Source organism: Corvus cornix, chromosome 3 (genome assembly GCF_000738735.6).
Source record: "Corvus cornix cornix isolate S_Up_H32 chromosome 3, ASM73873v5, whole genome shotgun sequence".
Classification (NCBI taxonomy): domain Eukaryota; kingdom Metazoa; phylum Chordata; class Aves; order Passeriformes; family Corvidae; genus Corvus; species Corvus cornix.
In genome coordinates this window covers 53,783,887-53,802,678 of record NC_047056.1, presented here as the reverse complement: position 1 = coordinate 53,802,678, position 18,792 = coordinate 53,783,887, and the positions used below count along the sequence as shown (strand labels likewise).

Genomic DNA, 18,792 nt, shown 5'->3' with positions numbered 1-18,792 from the left:
AAACTTTTCCAGCACATCCTCTTCAACATTAGAAGCAGCACTAAAACCATTCAAGGTATAAAACATTAGAAAACCAGCACCCCTACACGGACATTTCACAGGCAGGATTGCAGCATTTTTCCCAGTTCATGAAAACTTCAAAAACCCCACCACAAAACCCTCTTCTTCCTTCATTTAATAGGATAAGTTCTGTTCCTTTATGTGAAGCCTCTAAATTTTATACCGTTTCACTAGGCCTCTTGCTGTAGCTTTTGAACCTTAAATTAAATTGGGATTCATTAATACATTTGCAAAAAAGAAAAAGGAGAGAATGCCATAGAATGTGCTGGGGAAAGAGTAGAAGAAGGACCTAGAGCACAAATACATAACAAAACAACTGTTATTTCTGGCTGGTAAGACTAGTCTTCACACAGAGGTAAATTTTAGCTCTGGTGAGTTTGTTGGCAACAGAGGAGTATTTACAGTAGGTTTCTATATGCTGAAGTGAGGCATTTTGGTAGCAACATATAATTTTGGAAGACGTGATACTCTACCGTAAGTCATCAGGCAAATTCCCTAGTACTGCTAATTAGGTAATGCATATAATTGCCTTTAATTTTTTTTCCTAAAAGTTGTTTTAATTTTAAAATTAACACCCATTTGTAACTAAGCAGTACTGCCCTGTCTTTATTTTACAAGTAAAGGATTTCAAACCTTATGTGTAGGTTTTGGTGGTTGAGACATCTTTGCTGACTTGGAGATGTGTTTGGTTTTGTTTGTATGAACAACAGCAGTTTTCTGGGTATTCTTAGTCTGAGATAACTAAAGAGGGTTGGTTTACTTTAATGCCAAAGATTTTTTAAAAACAAAGAACCGTTATCTGAATATTAATTTTTGCTTTGTCACTTTTCTCCCTTTAGGTTTCATGGCAGGCATACAGAGGAACCCCCAAATGTCACAGTATGGACCTCAACAAACTGGACCTTCCATGTCACCACACCCATCACCTGGAGGTCAAGTGCATCCTGGAATTGGTAGCTTTCAGCAGAGTAATTCAAGTGGTACTTATGGGCCTCAGATGAGCCAGTATGGACCACAAGGTAAAATGCTTCCTGGTAATAGATACAGTAATTTTTTTTTCTATATATATGTGTATCATATATGTGGGTAGGCGTGTTAAAAACAACAGAAGCACACACACAACACTCTCCCTAAAAAAAAAAAAAAAAAGGCTAAACAAATAAAGCTGTTATCCAAGGTGGAGCTGCACCTTGTGGAAGAAGCTGTTTCTGTTATTAGCACCTTTCTCTGTGTAAAAATAGTGACCTAAATTAGGCAAGGAAATGATGAATCTGTGGCATTGCCAGGTCTATTGTTTAGGAGCCCAAGCATGTCATCTCTGTGATGAGGCTGCATTTGAGCGAGCATGGAATAAGGGTCACAACACCAATCCCAAAATAAGTCTTTTTTTCTTGGATGAAATCCCAAGGCCAACCTGAAATTGCGTGGTGACTTCGAGGGTAAAGTCTTCTAACAAGCATAATAATACAGTGGCTACTGTGGAAATAGAATATTGAGCTCTAATGCATATGGTTTGTGAATCTTAACTAACCCTTTAGACTGAGAGAGACAGTTCTTTTTATTTTGCTTGTTTGACAAAATTGGTGGGGGAGTAAAACAAAAATAGAATACACAATTTCTGCCCCTGGACAACCTTGAACTTGTCTATTGTTTTGCCTTTAATGGATAACCTTTATAAAGTATGCATCTGTTTAGGGGTTTAATGAAGTTGAAGTCAAGCCACAGAATATATAAGGGTCAGTATTTTCTTTAGAGGTACATAAAGAAGCTTTTCTATTTCAGCACTTCCTACTATTGCTTTCTTACTTAAAAGCCTCAAAAAGGACTTGAGCCAGCAATGGGAATTTCTGTAGGGCTCAATGACTAGCCTATGCTAGTAAGGATGGTTATTTTAGTCTCCAGAGTTTCTGAGAACTAGTTCTGATGTTTGTTTGCAAAGAGCATTGCTGCCCTATGCAATGTTCCTTTCTGTTTCATCCCTGGGTAGCGTTTGGTTTAGTGTTCTGAGCACAGGGCTACAAGCCAAGATTTCCCAGTTTCTAATTCTGGCTCTGCCTTTTACATCATCTTTCAACTTAGGCAAGTAGATTCATTTCTCTGCTTTGCCTTCCTTAACTATAAAATGGGGCTAGTAATGCCTTATAGCCATGTGCGAAGATTAATTACCTAACTCCAGTTGACTGGTGCTTTCCTTTTATTTGGAAAGCATTTTGTGGCCATAAAATGCTGTCCAAGTGCTTATTTTTATCTGCACAGTGAGCAACTAGCTTAACTGGTAAAAAATCCAGTGGATTTATGATGTGCTATCCTGACTTCCAGCTGTACTGCTGCTGCTGAGATTCCGAACCATGGGAATAGTGGGTGTCAAGTGCAGTAAAACATTAGCCATCCACACTGATTGAATGGAAAGGTTTTTGTACTAAATCAATGCATTTAAGTAACACGCCAAATACTACTTTCTTTTTTTGCTTGAGTTCAGCAGTTCTTTTCCTCCCTCTGTAGATGAAAGTGCCTATGTAATGATTTTATGGGTCATGGTCAGGAAGAAACTGCTATTAAAAAGTGAACTTGAGGGACAGGAAGAAAATGAGCATCATTGTCATTAACAGGCCGCTTCAGAAGGGTTTGGTGAATAGTGTGATGGATGAAAACCATGTTCTTCTGCCAGTGTTTGGAAGGTACCAGTGGTTCTGTGCACTGATCATCATAAAATTAGGGCCTTGCAGACTGTCAGCTCTATAGGTAACAATTAGACCAGAAGAATACTACATTTTAACTAGGCTAATCTAACCATTAATAAAATCCAGGTATGACGATAGTGATATATTCCAAGTTATGTGTTTACCTGGATGTAAGGTTTTAATAGCGTTTTTTCATTTTAAATAAAAGTAATCTGTAATTGCAACTCTTAACATACCCTATTACAAAGCATAATCATATGCCAGCAATGATGAATATATAATAATGTTATCCCATATGCCTTTTCCTGCCAAAATAGGAAATATACTAAAAATTACCTGGGTTGAAACCAAGTTCTTAATTTATTAAACTAAAGTAATTCTCACAGATCTGATTTGTTTTCCATGTTTTGTTCACATAGGCCTTCTTCCAGAATATTGTTAAGCTTAGGCTGGATTTGACAGGACTACTTGTATTTTCATATATGCATCAAAGCAGTCTGGACACTAAGCTTTTGATCCAGCTTTGAATACTGGATTTCACTATGTGCTGTCCTGAAAACCATTGCTTAAGGCTAGTGTCCTGTGTGCAGTGGAATTGCTCACCATTGTAAAGACTACACCATTAAGTTTGGATTGGAAGTATTAGCCCCCAGTTCATAAGAGCAGAATGATCCATTTCATGCCTATGGTTGATTTATTTGATTTTTGTGTGTTTGCATGACACTTAGATCTATAATAAGAGCAGAATGTATTTTCCCAGGAAGCAGCTCTGTACTGGGTCCTAGTCCAATTCTCTGAAACCATTTCCTACAAAAATAATAAATGGCTTTGGCTCCACACTTCTGTGTGTGTCTGGGATACAACACAGGAGCATGCAGTACAGAACATTAATTTTAATTTTTTATTAAATCCCAGCATTTTCCTGTCCCCAAGAATAAATTAAAAAAAAAAAAGAAAGAAAAGCAGAGCAAGGATGGAAGTTGTTACTGAAAGAATCTCTTTGGTTTGTATTTGGACAACATCTAGCTTGGGGGCTAATGAAGCCCTGGTCTATGACCCGAGCATCAGACTGCTGTCACAGCAAAATGTCCATTAAATGCACTCTGGAGAGCAGTCGGATGCCGTAGTCAGTTGGATCTTTTAAGACCGGGGCAGGGAAAAGCTTCCTGTGGATCAGTAAAATGTCTCAGAAATACATCCTGTCTTCCTAACTTTTCCTACTCAATTCAGCAGTAAAGCTGTTCTGTGGGGATATAACAAAGAGGGAAATCACTACTGAATATGTTTCCCCAGAGCTTCACTATAAGTTAAACCCCCTTTTGCTCGTGATAAAGTAGTATGAATTGAGTATTTGTGCCTTGTAACCTTTAATGTTGGACTCATTTCACAAAAGCACTTTGCTGTCTAGCTCCCACTGATTTTAATCCTCGATTTTAATTAAAATTGGTAGCATCTTAAGGATGAGATGCCCTGAGTATCTTGAGAGTCTGGACCTCTGAATCCAGACCCATGTATGCGAGAGCCTGTGGAGCTAAGACTTAAATATCAGCTGTGTCTTACTGAAGTCCCCTGGGTAAAATAGTTTAGAGGAATTCAGAACAACACATCTAAATTGTCTGTGGAAGAAAAGCTTGATGGTTAAGTGCACATGTAAAAAATTCTAGAACTATCCTAAGATGCTATTTTTAATACGATGCATCTGATCTAAGTCTCTAAAGCAGAGAGCAAAGCTAACAGGTAGTTCTCAAATTTCCCTCTTTTCTGTTTGCCTAGAAATGGCAAGATCTCAGAGCACTTTGTTCAGCAAACCTGAACAAAGTGGACCAGGGTTTCAGCAGTAAGTATGAACATCTGTCTTTGGCAGGTTGTTAGTCAGCTTTTTTATACTTTATCTTCATTACACTTTTTTTTTTCCTCCTGATTCCTGTTACAGCATTGTTTTTTCTCATGCATTAGAGATGTAGTCTCTCTGGGTACAATTCTAGTCTGCCAAGGGGGAGTTGGAATCAAAAATCCCTCAGATATGGAGGGGAGGAGTTGTTCAGTAGTATTGTGCAGCCGCTGTTGCCAGGCTTGTACCCACTTGAAAAGTGTGGGCTCTTGAACTTGGCTGCCTGACACGTCCAGCTGATGTGGGCTGGCCTAGCATCTGCTGCATTCATTGTGTTTAATGCTGCATCCATCTGTTTTCTGTCAAAGCCACTGCCAACAAATTACTAATCTATTAGAGAAACATGGAAATAAGATTGCACTCCTCATTCCTGGCAATTCCTCTTGTATTTTGTTTGGCTTTTATTTTGCCTTTTTTTTTATGGTCTGGGAAAGGTATAAGAATAGCTAGTACTTGAGGTATTGAGGAAATGCTTAGGGGAAAAAAAAATATGGAAAAAACCATTGAAACTTGTTTTCCTTACTAAAAAGATACAACTTCCCGGTGCTCTTGGATGTGTATCCCTGGAGATGAACGATTAGAAGCTATTTTAACTGAGCCACATATTTTTATGGAGAAGATTCCACGTTTTTTTCTGTGTTGTGCATATGCTGGAAAAGCCAAAGCACAAAAGATTACGTTTTTTGTCCCAATTCAAAATAGCATCAAAACAGCAGTAATGTTTTAGCATTGGTGTTTGCTCCTCCACGCGTGCTGCTGAATGTGCTTCGTAGACCCTAAATGACAAAACAAATTGGCTTTATGTAAATTGGACTGACAGTAGCTCCCAGTGATCATGGATATCAGGTCTGCTAGTCTAGGGAGGGAATTTGCTTCACTTTGGGAAGTAGTGTTACTAATAGCATGTACATAAGATGTGCTAACTGCTGTGCATAATCTTTGAGTGCACATATACACTATCTTGCTGTATTACATTTTTCTTGCACAAAGCAGCTGGAAACCCAGAGCAACATCCAAGTTGTGTGCTGTTGCCTGTAACACATAGCAGAGCAGTGTGAAACTAGTCAGCCCTTCAGTTTGTAGTCACATATGCTGATCAGATGCGTGGCTTGAGCAGGTCTCAGCAACCAAAACTCCGGCTGGGGGCAATGGCTCACTGAACAGAGAACAGTCAGCTGCCAGCAGCCAAGCCTAGAGGAGGAGGAGAAGTGACAGGGCAGTCTTAAGCCAGCATAAAGCTGAATCTGGAGCCTTTCATCTCTGCTGAACCACATACTTCCATGAGGACCCCCAGGCAGAAACTTGGATTTTAAAACAGGAGAGAATGGTTGCTTCATTTCCATGGGAAGTGTAGGTCTCACACGTTCTCGCCGAGGAGATCTTGTAGTAGAGTGAGTCAGTTACAGGGTGGAGAGGAGAAGATTAGTGAAAGCACAGCAGCAGGAGCATATGAGTTAATTATGTATGCATTCAAATGATGGATGAATATGTTTATTTTAAATACAAACGGGGGTTGGATGCCACCAACTCCTCTGCCTGGTAGCTGAGGCCTGAGGAGAGGCATGGCTGATCTCCACATTCAGAGCAAGAGTCCAAGGGCTTCTGCCTTCGAATAAGCGTGGGAATATCTGAGAGTAATCAGGAAACTCTGCTGTGTGGCATCCCACAGGGAGGGAATGGGTCATGTTTCCACTAATCTGGATGAGATGGAAATGAAGACAAGTCAAAACTGATGACTGAAGTAGTGCAATGTGATACGTTTCCTAAAATAGTATTCTATCATATCTTTAGCTTGCTTTTTTTTTTTCCCCCTCTTTCTCATGCTGCTTGGGTTTGTTTCTGTAACACTGCATGCTGTATACTTGCTTTTTCTTGAGATTTCAACGTGACAGGAAAATCAGCACTCAAATGAGTTAAGCTGCTGCAAGCAGAGCACTTTACTCCAGTGACAACATAGATTGGGTTCAGCCATCCTTCGTAAGGCACCTGCTTACGTTAGCATCTTTGTACTATTGCTGCTTACTTGTGTAAGACTAGTTTTCTCAGAGGAGGTGTACTGTAAGCTACCACCCCTTCTTCTGGCATAGCCAAACTGAACTTACTAGGAAAGCAGGGGTGGGGCAGGAGGCAGCAGGAATATTTCTCAGACCCCAGCAGTTATCCTCACCAGTCTACTCCAAATCATCTCTGACTCAAATGGGCAGAACAGTTAGGAGCAAGAAGCCTGTTGCTGAAACTGCAGAAAGACAAAGGAATGAGAACATGAAATTACAAAAATAAGAGTCTTCCTTGATCTTATGTAATGGGCTTTTTACGTGCCACATCTCTCTTTACTGCATAAGACAGTCGTGTACTGTGTGCTGTGCTGATAACCCTCTGGAGGCTGTGCTTTTCTTTATTTCATGATGCCTCATAACATATATTAGACAGAAAATGTTTGAGGGTACATGAAAATCAGGTTCATAGGATCATTCAGGTTGGAAGAGTGCTCAAGAGCTGTTCTTAACTGACCTTGTACTCATATCAGGGTCAGATAAAGGATCAGACCAGGTTACTCTTGGCTTTATCCAACTGGATTTTGGATGCAGGGAGTCTACAAAACCTCCTTGGGCAATTTGTTCTGCTGCTTCTCTGTCCTCATATGTAAAAACGTCCTGACTTTGAGGCCAGCGTAGGTCACTTCAGTTCACATGTGTAAGTTCTGCAGCTGCTAACTTCCTAAATAGAAGTATGTGCTCAAAAGTTTTAATGTTTTTCTTTGTGCTTTTTATCATTTTGTTCAGGAAACTACTCCAGACCACCGACATACAGCGGTGTGCCCAACACAAGTTACAGTGGCCCAGGACCTGGCATGGGTATAAATGCCAACAGTCAGATGCATGGACAAGGGCCAAGCCAGCCTTGTGGTACCATGCCCCTGGGACGGATGCCATCAGCTGGGATGCAGAGCAGACCATTTCCTGGAAACATGAGCAGTATGACCCCCAATTCTCCTGGCATGTCTCAGCAGGGAGGCCCTGGGATGGGCCCACCCATGCCAACTGTGAACCGTAAGGCACAGGAGGCGGCTGCTGCAGTGATGCAGGCTGCTGCAAACTCCGCTCAGAGCAGGTATGCGCTCAGGTGAAAGAAATTTAAATAAGTAGGAATGTTTTCCTTGTAATTTCTGAAGTAACAGCACTGTAGAGGTGTGTGAATGTGCATTTATAGATGTTCTAGCTGTGCCCTTATCTCTGGGAGGAGATGGTGTGTCCGAAGAATACTTATTCTTAATCATCTCCTTTTCTTAAGGAGAAAGCATGCTGTTGCCTGTTTGAATTATCCTCTCAAAAAGCAGTTGTGACAATGGAGATGATGGCCACTTCTAGTTTGGTTCTTGGCACTATAGGCTTTAGGAAAACCCACAGGATTGCAGTGACATTTGACAAGCCCTCTGCAACTTTAAACTGATCAGCTGATTATACTTTTTTTATCTCCAGTAAAGAGAGAGCTAATATGTCCTCAGCAGCTTGCCCCTGCCAGGGAGTAAGGAAGCCTATGAAGCTGCCCATCAACTCTTGCATCTACTGCCCACATTTTGAGCAGCAGTGCTGATGGCAGTTCTCTTCTGCGGGATGTTCTTGTTCCTGAGCAGGCCTGCAGAGGGGAGAGGAGGGCAGGCTGAGGGGAACAGCTGGAGGGGAGAGGCAGAAGGGGACATAAAACCAATCTGTAGTAATCTGGAGTTGATTCCTGCCATTGTGCATCCATAACAGAGAACCTGCAAACAGAACTGCAGAGTTTGGAGCCATCGTATGTCTTCTTGTCTCCCCTTTGGCCAGCATAGCTACATGTTGCCATTTGTATATGGGTTTTGGTAAAAGGCAGTTTTCTGTTCATGTCATTCTTACGGTGCCTGAATATTTGGAGTTAAACCTTTTTTTTTTTAGTGAAGTATTTCAGATTAAGTAACATCCACATTTCCCTGGACTCAAATAATTCCTGGCATATTTATTACCTTTTTCTGTTGCAAGAAGGTCCATAATGTTTGAGAATTACAGAAATCTAGTTGCACCCTTCTGGTGAACATGTTTTTATGTGTGTGTGTTGCTCACTGCACTTACACATATGCGTACACAGATGCCCATACATTCATCCAGGTATTTATCAGTCAAGACCAGTGTTTGTGGACACTAGAGTTGCTCTTATTCCAAGATGCAATGTTAAACAAGAAATAGGAAGCTAATGTGTCCCTGTATTTGTTGCTTTCTTGTTTTGAGAACTTGAAAGGCAGGTGGCTACTAATGATAAGCAGCAGCAAACTTCTAAAACAATAACAGTAAATTTAGTGTGCTTCATGTTCTTCCTTAGTAAAATAGAAACAGGTTCCCTTAAAATAGACCATACTCCAGCAGATATCTGTGAACCAGCAGTCCCTTTCTTCTGTTGCTTGTTTTAACAGACCTGTCTAGTAGGATTTATGGAAGTCTGCTTCTGTCTGTCTGGTTTAGGCTATAAGCTGATAGGTCAGGCACAAAGGAATAAATAGGCCATCACTGCAGCTGCAGGAACAGGATTTCTTTATAATCACAGAATGAAAGGAAAAGCTCACATTTGTTGGTCTTGACAGCAAGAAAAGACTTTGTATTAAGTGGAAAGCATTTGGTTGTGATTCAACATATACATTGGGCATAGTGTGTGGTGTTTGATCAAAAACTCGGTTAAATGATTACCATTTCTATCTCACACCTTCCTCCCAAGTCAGTTTCGTAGAACTGCTTTTTCTTTCTAGCTCTGACTGGACAAAACTGCAGCATTTCGGAGCCTTCCTATCACATACTGCCCATTCCAGTGATCCAGCACCTATGGAAGAGCAGTCACTGAATTTCTGTCACAAATACTGACAAAAGGGTTGTTTATAAACTGCAAATTGGGAGGAACTTGTCACACTGCTCTCATGCCAGGAGATTGCAAGCACACTGTTTTCCTCTTTGGTCTCAAGTCAACTGTAGGGGAGAAAGCATAATGGCTTTTGGCTATTCCTGCAAGTCCTCCAGACTCGCATATGGAAGGAATGACTTGACATGTACTTGACAGTGACTCGGATTTGTGATACAGATCAAATCCAGAGAGGCTGTTCTTTCATTCTGCTTTAGGCCACCACACATTAGGTCACCCACTTATCCCATCCAGTCTGGGGCTGTTTTCTTCACAGCACCCAAACTATGGCAACACTCAGGCTCCTCAGTGCACCAGCCTGACCAGTACAGGTAGGTAGCAGTGTAAACTGGACTTGCTGTGGGACCTTAGCATTCTTTAAAAATGTTTATGATCATGCCATTTGGCTGCTGAAGGAGTATAAAAATCACATGAAATAAACAGAAATACTTGCATTGTAGAGGGGATTTTAGTTTTTTGTTTTCTTTTTACTAACATCACTGTGACAGTACAACGAAAATCTGCATGTTGCTCACTCACACACCTGCATGGCTTTTGGCACAGCTCCATTTCCTTGTGACTAAAAGGGAAATGAAGAACCTCATCATGGCTGATGAGATGTCTCCTTCCCCTGACCCAGGCACCATCTTTCTCTCTTCATTGTTGGTGTTCTTGTCTGCAGCGGTGCTGCCAAATTTTCTGGACTTGGTGGTATTGTCACTGCTGCCTAGGCAGAGAACTGCAACCCCCAAAGTATGATCTCTTTCTGAGAGATGATGTACTGCAGGAGTGATTACAGCATTTCCTAATGGGATTTTCAAGGAAGTTGTAGTACCCTGTAGTTGAGTGTGCATGTATTTGAAAAACTAGTCTCTAGAAGATTTTTAGGAGCACTAAGTATCCTTTGCAAAACATTTGCCTGAAGCGCAGGTACTGTTTTCTCACCAGAGTCCTTCACACTGTTTTCTGTAACCATATCATAAATTACAGAACTGGGAGAAAGTATCTGTGTTGGCTCCCAGCCTGTTGCTTCCTCGCAAACAGGTCCATCTTCATTTGAGATTTAACCTTTAAGGACTTCCCTGCCATCATGTTAATTCAGTTGTTGCCTCTGTAGGAAATCTGTAATACCCAAATTATTGCTGCTGTCACAGCAATTAACAAGTTTTAATTACCAGTTTTCTGTAGCTGCTAGTTTGGTTTTTTCCTTAATAACATTGCTCATATATGTGCACAGAAAAAGCGGAAAGAAAACCAAAAAGTTAGAACACAAGTCTACTGGTTATCCTGTTCAAAAAACAAAACTTAGTGAAATGGGAGAGCACTCCCACCATACTACTTTGCCTGACTGGAAAGACATCCACTACTGTATGCCAACAAGCATGAGCAGTGCCCAGCCTTTTTCTTTGAATGTGTTGAGTTTTTAAGATTCGGCTGTGGACCTCAAAAACTGTTGGATTTTTATTACTATAAAACACCCTCCTCTGTGCAGAATTCAGATCAAAATTAAAAGGTTGTGTCATAGTCATGGTTACACAGCAGTATTTCTGTACAAGTTGGTCGTGATCCACTTCAAGGTCAACTTGTTGACTCAGTAGCCAAGTATCAATAGGGGAGAGAAATTTATCTTCAGCTGTTAATCCACAGACAGGATCTGTCCTTCACCAGCTCAGGAGTCTCATTTAGACTTAGAACACTGGTTTGCCTCTGCCTTGCCAAGCCACACTAAGCAGCTGTATAAAATGAATTTAAATGGCATGCATCTGAAAAAAATCTCTTCCACTGGGGCCTAAAATTGATGTTCATTAACCAGGGCAGGATGATCAAGATCTGAGTGTCAGCCAGTTATACCTAGGTATCATCCTCAGAGCAGACCACCACCCTTTTCATTAGAAAAGATAAAAATCACATAAATGAAAGTGGTGGCTGTGGAAGATACTAGGTTTACACCATTTGAATTAGCCTTTGACCTCATCTTGAGATCTGCTTTATGTTAAGCTTAGATTAATTTCTGCAGTTACATAATACCTTCCCTGTAACCTAAAATCTTACAATGTGCTAGTCTGTCCTCTGCATGCAGGCCAGTGTTTCCCAAATGATAACTAGCATGTCAGGCTAGAGAAAAGAAAGGTGTTTTTAAGACCTCTTCATTGAACCTCTTCATTGTTTCACACTGCCCAGGGTGTTCAAGCTTGCTCTGAGTGAAAGTTCACAGCAGGCAATGTTAAATAACTCTCTAGTATCCTGTGTAGTAATTCCCTTCATTTTCAGGAGGAGAGTGTGAAGGAACTACAAAACAGTGTTTTCCTTTTTATATTTGTCTTGTCCTGGTCTCAGCATAAGCATCGACTGGTGAGGACTCTATGTTAAAGACCTAATATATCCATGTAAGAAAAGACTCTTCATAACTTAGGTTGACATTGACTGAAACCCCAAGGGCTGGTTCTGCTGCTGGAGACTGGAACCCAGAGGAGACCTTCAAGGACCAGGTGGCTCCAAAAGATCAAGTCTTTTATCACACTGTGGCTCTTCTTAGAACCATACATGTATCTATTATAGTGATAGATAAATACTCCTGTGTGCACAAAACTGCAACACAGTAAGCCTTCAGTAAAAACAAACAGTTTTAAGCATATGAGATTGTGTTTTCCCTGTTTATGTGAAAGGCAGCAAATTTAGCCAATATCTTCTAGTACCAGCCAATTTTGATCTCCTCAGTTCGTAGATGCCCAGCTTGAATCTTTGCAGGAGTATGTGTGCACTGTCTCTGAGCTTTTGCTTCCTACAGCAAGTTCCTAGTTTAAAACTGATTATCAGGTTGGCACCTGAAGTCAAAAGACATCTTTAGAGCTAGATGCTTTTCACCATCACTTTCAGCATCTCTCATTCTAGCGTCATTCTGAGCATGTCTTCTTAGTAGTTGAAAGTGTGACTGTAGTATATGGAAAGGTAAAAACATAGTTGTAAAACAGCTGGCTTGCATGCTGTTAGAATTGTGGCCTTAGAAGATGTAATTCAGTGCTAGGTGGCTGTAAAATGTGCATCCAACTGGATGTTAAAATGAGCCTTTTGCTGGTGCATCTACAGTTATCAATACCTGAACTAATTACAACAAAATGAGTTTTGATGTGCCTACATGAGGAGCAATCCTATCTTTGAAGGCACCCCTTTGACCTCAATGTACCTTAATATGATTCTCAGGATTGCATGTTGCAATTTTGTAAATTAAAGCAATTTTTTTTTATAGATTGAGTGAATTTAGAATTCAGTGCCATTGATTTTAGAGGTGACAATTCAGACAGTAGTTTATTAAACTGAGGAATTGGAAACCAGCTTTGCTATTTGCAGCCTCTGGTCACTTTAAATCCTGGCCATTGGGTTGCTAAATTGTGGTGGATATTTACATTATCTCCCGCTGATCCCCACGCGTGAGAAGTGGTGTTCAGTCTCTAAAATAATGTATGATGTGGCATTGCTTTGATATACTTTTAGGCATTCTAGAATGTGGTTCTGGTTCTAAATTACTTAGCAACTGGTTAGATACCACAGCCTCATTGTAGTGTGGTGAGAAGAATTTAGTAAGTTTTTAATCAGTCATAATACTGATCTAGAAAAGCTGCACTGATATTAGAGAATTTCTGTTGTACAGAGAAACACAATTAGCATAAATTAGTTTAAAAAGTGCATTCTAGATGTCTTCTTCTTAGTCTGTGCATGTGTATACATGCACATGCACACTTGCACACACACAGTCACACTAACCTTCCATCAGCTATTTCTCTCCTGCTATGTATGTATAATTCATAATCCGTGTTGCTGGTGCCAGCAAAGCACTTTTTCTGTATTATTTTCTCCAACAGCAGGGTAATGCAGCACTGCTGATGGACTAGAAGGTACCGGTGAGGAAATACAGTAATGGACATGGTGCATTAAAATGTCAAAAGGCAAAAGAAGGAGGCGGAAATGGGGAATAAATTTTTTAAAAAGAATAATAATATAAATAAAACCCAGGACTGTTTTAGTTGTTTTACATCCTAGTGCCTGTCAGTTTTGTGCAGTATTTTCCAGTCTGGCCCTTTTGATCTTCAGACTTGGGTTTAAAATTCTAATTGTGATTTTGAAAGCTGCAGTTTCGTAGCAGGAAGTCTTGAAGTGCTCCAGTAAAACTTACCGTCTTTAATCCTTGGAGAGAGTATATGTTTTCCATTGTTTTCCCTTTTCCCCTTAAGCTTGGAGGTGCTGTTCTTCTCTGCTGGGAAGTTCGGTGGAGTGCAGGAAGGTTAAGTACTCATTCAAGTTTCTTTGCTTATTCAAACCAGGCTACTTCCAGATGAAAGGCTGCCAACTGTGAAATCCCCAAAGTAAACTAGGCTAAGATAGGACTGGTAGCCATAATTGGAGCCAGGGCCTGCGTTATCTGTTGCCTTTGAAATAAGCCCCTGGCAAGAAAGGCTCTTTCTGCCTGGTCTTTTATTTAACATTCAGTCACACGGAAGGAGTTGCTCCTGTTCAAATTCAGGCCATTCACAGTTCTCCAGGCTCAAGCTGTCTGGTCATTTCCACTCTGCTCCTTAGAGATCCTGATGGGTCACCCTGAAATGAGCCCCACTTGTAGTTTCAGCAGGGTGAAGTGGTTTTGCTTCTTGGCCTAAATGGCTGTATTGTCTCTGCAAACCCCAAATACTCCTGTGCTGGCTCCACCTGAGGCTGGAGGAGATTCAGTAATAGCTGGAATATCTTCTCCCCAAGCTCAGCTTCCATGTGATTTGAGGGGTTAAAAGTCCAAATACTAATGCTTACTGTAACTGTAATTTCTAAGGAAGCTATTAACCAGTATTGACATATTTCTCTTCTAAAGGATCCGTGCTTCTTTCCTCTTCATGAGAAATAGTCATTTGTATCAAGCTGATTTTTTTATTATTTCTTTTTCTCTTTCCCTTGTGTTTTACTTTTCAAAGCAGAATCATGTATGACTTTTTTCTATAATGTATTAGGAAGGAGGAAGTTCAGCTCAGCTTATATGTATTTATTATTGTACAGGGAAAGCTAGAAATCTTCTGTGATTATTTTATTTAAATGGAGATGCATTTTATGGATCAGCTCAAAATTGCTGATAAAATCATGTAAGAATTGGAAGAAACTTTACATGCTGAGCTAACCATAGCCATTTCTTGTGGGAGACTAAGAGAAATACATTTTTATCTGGAATTTTGTTTTACTAAAAGGTAAATCCATCATTTTGGAGCCCTGGTTGTCACCATGCCGCAGAGCTCTTGCAGGCAACCAGTGATTTGGGGAAGCATTTTTTTCTTCTTTGGACTCATCAATCAAGTCGACTGCTGTATGCTGTTCGTGCCATTAGAGATTAACCACAGACCTCAAGAGTCCTACTCTTTTCCTCCTTCAGAGAGTAACCATTCTTAAATTGTAAAAGCAGGAGTGTGTTGAGAAGGAAGCATGATTTTCAGTCATGAATGAGAATTTTCACTTACCTCAGAGACACTTCTAATTCGATTAGTATTGTGTCAAGATTATTTTTGGCTTGATTTGGTTGTGTAGGAGATTCACTGCCCTCTGTAGAAAGAGTAAATATTTTGAAACAGAATTGCAGTGTAGGACTTCGTGTAGTTTATTGACATTCTGCCTCGCCTCAGGGTCAGATGTTACACAGAAATTGTGTACCTTAAAATATGATCTTCAGGAAATTAAGAATGCAGTACTTCATTAATTGATATTGTATAAAGAATAAGGGAGCATCTTAGATTGAGTACTCTTTCTTAGGCAACAAAAACTATTTCAGATGAGGAAACAGTTTACACAGTCTGTCAGAAGATCTACTAGTTTAAATCACAGAAGTGGTTAGGAAAAAAAAAGCCAAAACAAAATAGAAGAATAGCCATCTGTTTAATGGGACTCATGAAGAAAGCTAATTCTGTGACTGCACTGTGTGATTTGGCACATAACACTGTGCAAGTACAAGACTGTGATTGAACAGCCTAAGATTCTTGTGACAGAAAGGGAGAGACATAAAAAATGGTAGGAGGGTTTCTAGTTTTAAAGGGGGTTTAAGGTTTTAGGTTCTTTTACAGTGGTGATATTTGAGAGAAAAATAAACAATTTTTTTTAGCAATGCTGCCTGGGGAAATATGAGTGGGAAGAACCCTTCACTTTGTTGATGAGCTCAGATGGGAGCACCCGTTCTAGCTGGACATATAAGTAGCCTTGTAAGAATCATATTAAATAATAACCTAACAGCATGAGATTTTTTTAATGATGGCTGTCAATCTTACCAACACGTTAAATACCTGTTGCAGTGGTTGCAGTAGGTTTCAGGCATCTGTTGAGACAAAGATGAAGAAGAGAGCCAACTGAAATCATGCTGTCATGTGCACTACATTGCTCTTGTGAAACTGCCCGGTGTGCCAGAGAGCCGAGACTGATGGTAACAGTGCTGGTAATAATATTGATAAACATATAACTGCTCCAGGCCATTGGGCAAAGATAGGTGAGTGAAAACATGTCTGCTGGGAAATCCCTCTGGAGAACTTCCTCACCATGCTGCTGCACATGCACAGTTGCATTCAGCATCCTGCTGTCAGCCGGATGACATTTTACTATGAAAAAATACACTGAAGAGCTGGCATGAAATGATGAGGATTTTATTAGATTTTCAGTTGGTTGCTAGCACAGTGCAGTCCAAGGTGCTCAAAAGCAGGGCGAGGATGTGACTGAACATGGTGGTGGGAGACAGCATCCCCGGGTGAAAGATGAGGGAGCTCAGGGATTGAGCCTCTCTCAAGACAGTGTCCCACCAGAGGAAACTGAGTGAGTGAATAATTTTCTGTAGCTTTTTAGCACCACACTTTGGTGACCTTCTGGCTGTTTATGTGCTGGGAACAGACTCTTGCCACATTCAAGTAATCTTTCTGGGAGAGAGTTCATAGGGCCTTCCGACTTTTTAATACAGCTATTTATAAACATGCACAGAAATAGAAGATGCATAGTGAGAGTTGTATGAGTCATTCTCATTTTGATATCAAGTCACACTAAACTAAATCACCCTTCTTGACATTCTGGTTCAGATTGACAGCATCATGCCATACAGGGCAACTTTCTTTTTTTCCCTATAAACCCGTTCATGCATGCTCCTGCTTGCTGGACAGATTAAAGCAGCCCTCTTTTATGCATCACGCACTCCACTTGGGCTAAGAAATGTATCCCCTCAGTGTTCAGATATCACATCTGATGGGGACAGTTGTGCAAGCAAGTTGCTGTTAGAGCTGCTATACAAATCCATGTGTGGGGAAGGTTGGCAGAGGTTACCAAGAGCAGAGCTCTGATGAGTTTACAAGCCATTTGACTTGGCCCACTTTTCAGTCATTCTCTGCTTTCTGTCACACAGCATTATATTCTATTTATCCAGTACAGGTTGCACTGAATACCAAGAGCTTAGTTTGTTCTTACACAAATAAATTCAAATATGGAAGTGTTGCTGCACTTGCAAGAATGCTGTGCAATAAAGGCATTTCAGGGGTTCCCTGTGGGTTTGAGGAGTGGTGACCAAATGCTGTGGTCACCATGAAATTCAGACCAAAACCACTTTAATTAACACAAATGGAACTTTATAAAAAGAAAATCAAATAGCTGCAACCTGCAAACAAACAAACAAACAAAACCCTACAATATTTCACTATCACTAAATGCTTTTCAGTCACACACCCTTCTGTCATTAGGATCAAATGAAGTTAAGGATTTATTTTTAATAGACTTGTGCTGTGTTTTCCTCACTGTATTCAACTACTTTATTATTCTTCTGGCCTTATTTTAGATCATTATTAATCTTGGATCTCCTCCTCAGTTTTTATTATCTGTAAAACAGGATAGGGAGATTTATTCTGATCTCAGCATGCATTCAGCTGTGCAAATGTTGGGTAGTTGTGTTGTTATTAACATCATTACTCGTGAATTACATTGTGCCTCTTATGTTGCTATTCAAGAGTTTGATGTGGTATGACACTCCTGTTCTGTTGGGCTTTAAATGGCTACCACGTAGGTAGCCTGTCAGGCAGATGTTTTCACTGGAAAAATGGTTAATGTGATGACAACAGCTTGTAAACAAACAATAAGTTTTTGTGACTGTTTTGCTAAGCAGCTCAGCATTGAATCAGTGTGGTAGGAACAACTAATTTTTAAGTTTCTCCCCCCTCCTTGATTGTTCTGTAGTAAAATCTAAGCAATGGAGATGATGCTAAAGGCACAAGTATTTGTGTAAATCAGAAGAAAAATAATATATTTAGAAAGGCTATTTCTGTTACTCTTTTTAAAAGTATCTTGCACAATAATCTTTGGATCAGCCAGACGAAGAAAACAGTCAGTGTAAGCAGTCCGACTGCAGTGGATGACAATTTGCACTATCACATAATTACAGTGCTGAAAATATTCCCCCATTTTAGCGTTGCCATTTAGGCCTGATTGTTGAGAAGAACAGTTTTGTGTTAGTTCTGTGTACCTCCTGTCAGCAGACACACATACACACACACCCCTCAGTACAAATCTGGATGCTTTTTCATTTGTGTGTGCCAGTGCTTTGTCAGTGTATTTCAGAACTTTGGCCTTCCATTTGCACACAAGTACACATGCACAAATCTAAAATTTTCGCTTTCCTTCTAACTTGAAAAATGGCAAAAAGTATTGTGGCAGCCCTAATACCTGTCACATCAGCAGCTTTCGTGGTTGTTTTTCTAAAACTTTGTTGTTACAATTGCTGAGCTTCCCCACTGAACAGAGGAGGACATGTAAGTCCAGGCTAGTATACTTGCAGTATAGTTAGTAGCAGCTAACTAGAAGATGATACTTTGTTTTCAGATACAGTGATGTTAAATTTGTTTGTTTTGTTCACATGGGAACTGCCTTCAATGCCATTTTGTAGCTGCTCAAGCCCATATTCAGGCTTCATTTGTCTTGGCCTTTGCTAAGAGTACTATGAACCTCCAGGCAGAACAAAGTAAGCAATGTTGGGGTTTATTTTCCCTTGCTCTCTTCTCCCTCCTTCAGTTCTCCCATATCCACTGACAACAGAAATGGTTTCACTTCTCCAAGGAAGCCCATAATGTAGCAAGAAGGAAAATCCATAACAAAAAAGCATATGTATCTGCCTGCACATGTTTATGTGTAAATTCTCCAGGGAGAAAGCATTCACAGGTCTCACTCCTGAATTACTCTCATTATAATAACCCATTTGGT

At 40.3% G+C, this 18,792-nt stretch overlaps 1 protein-coding gene across 1 annotated transcript in view; it reads left to right on the top strand.

Annotated features, from left to right (window-relative positions):
* ARID1B (AT-rich interaction domain 1B) overlaps positions 1-18,792 on the top strand; it is a 327,679-nt gene that overhangs the window by 260,420 nt on the left and 48,467 nt on the right. Inside the window, 2 exon segments of the mRNA XM_039569802.1 lie at positions 900-1,079; positions 7,416-7,743. Of these exon segments, the coding sequence (XP_039425736.1) occupies positions 900-1,079; positions 7,416-7,743 (508 nt within the window).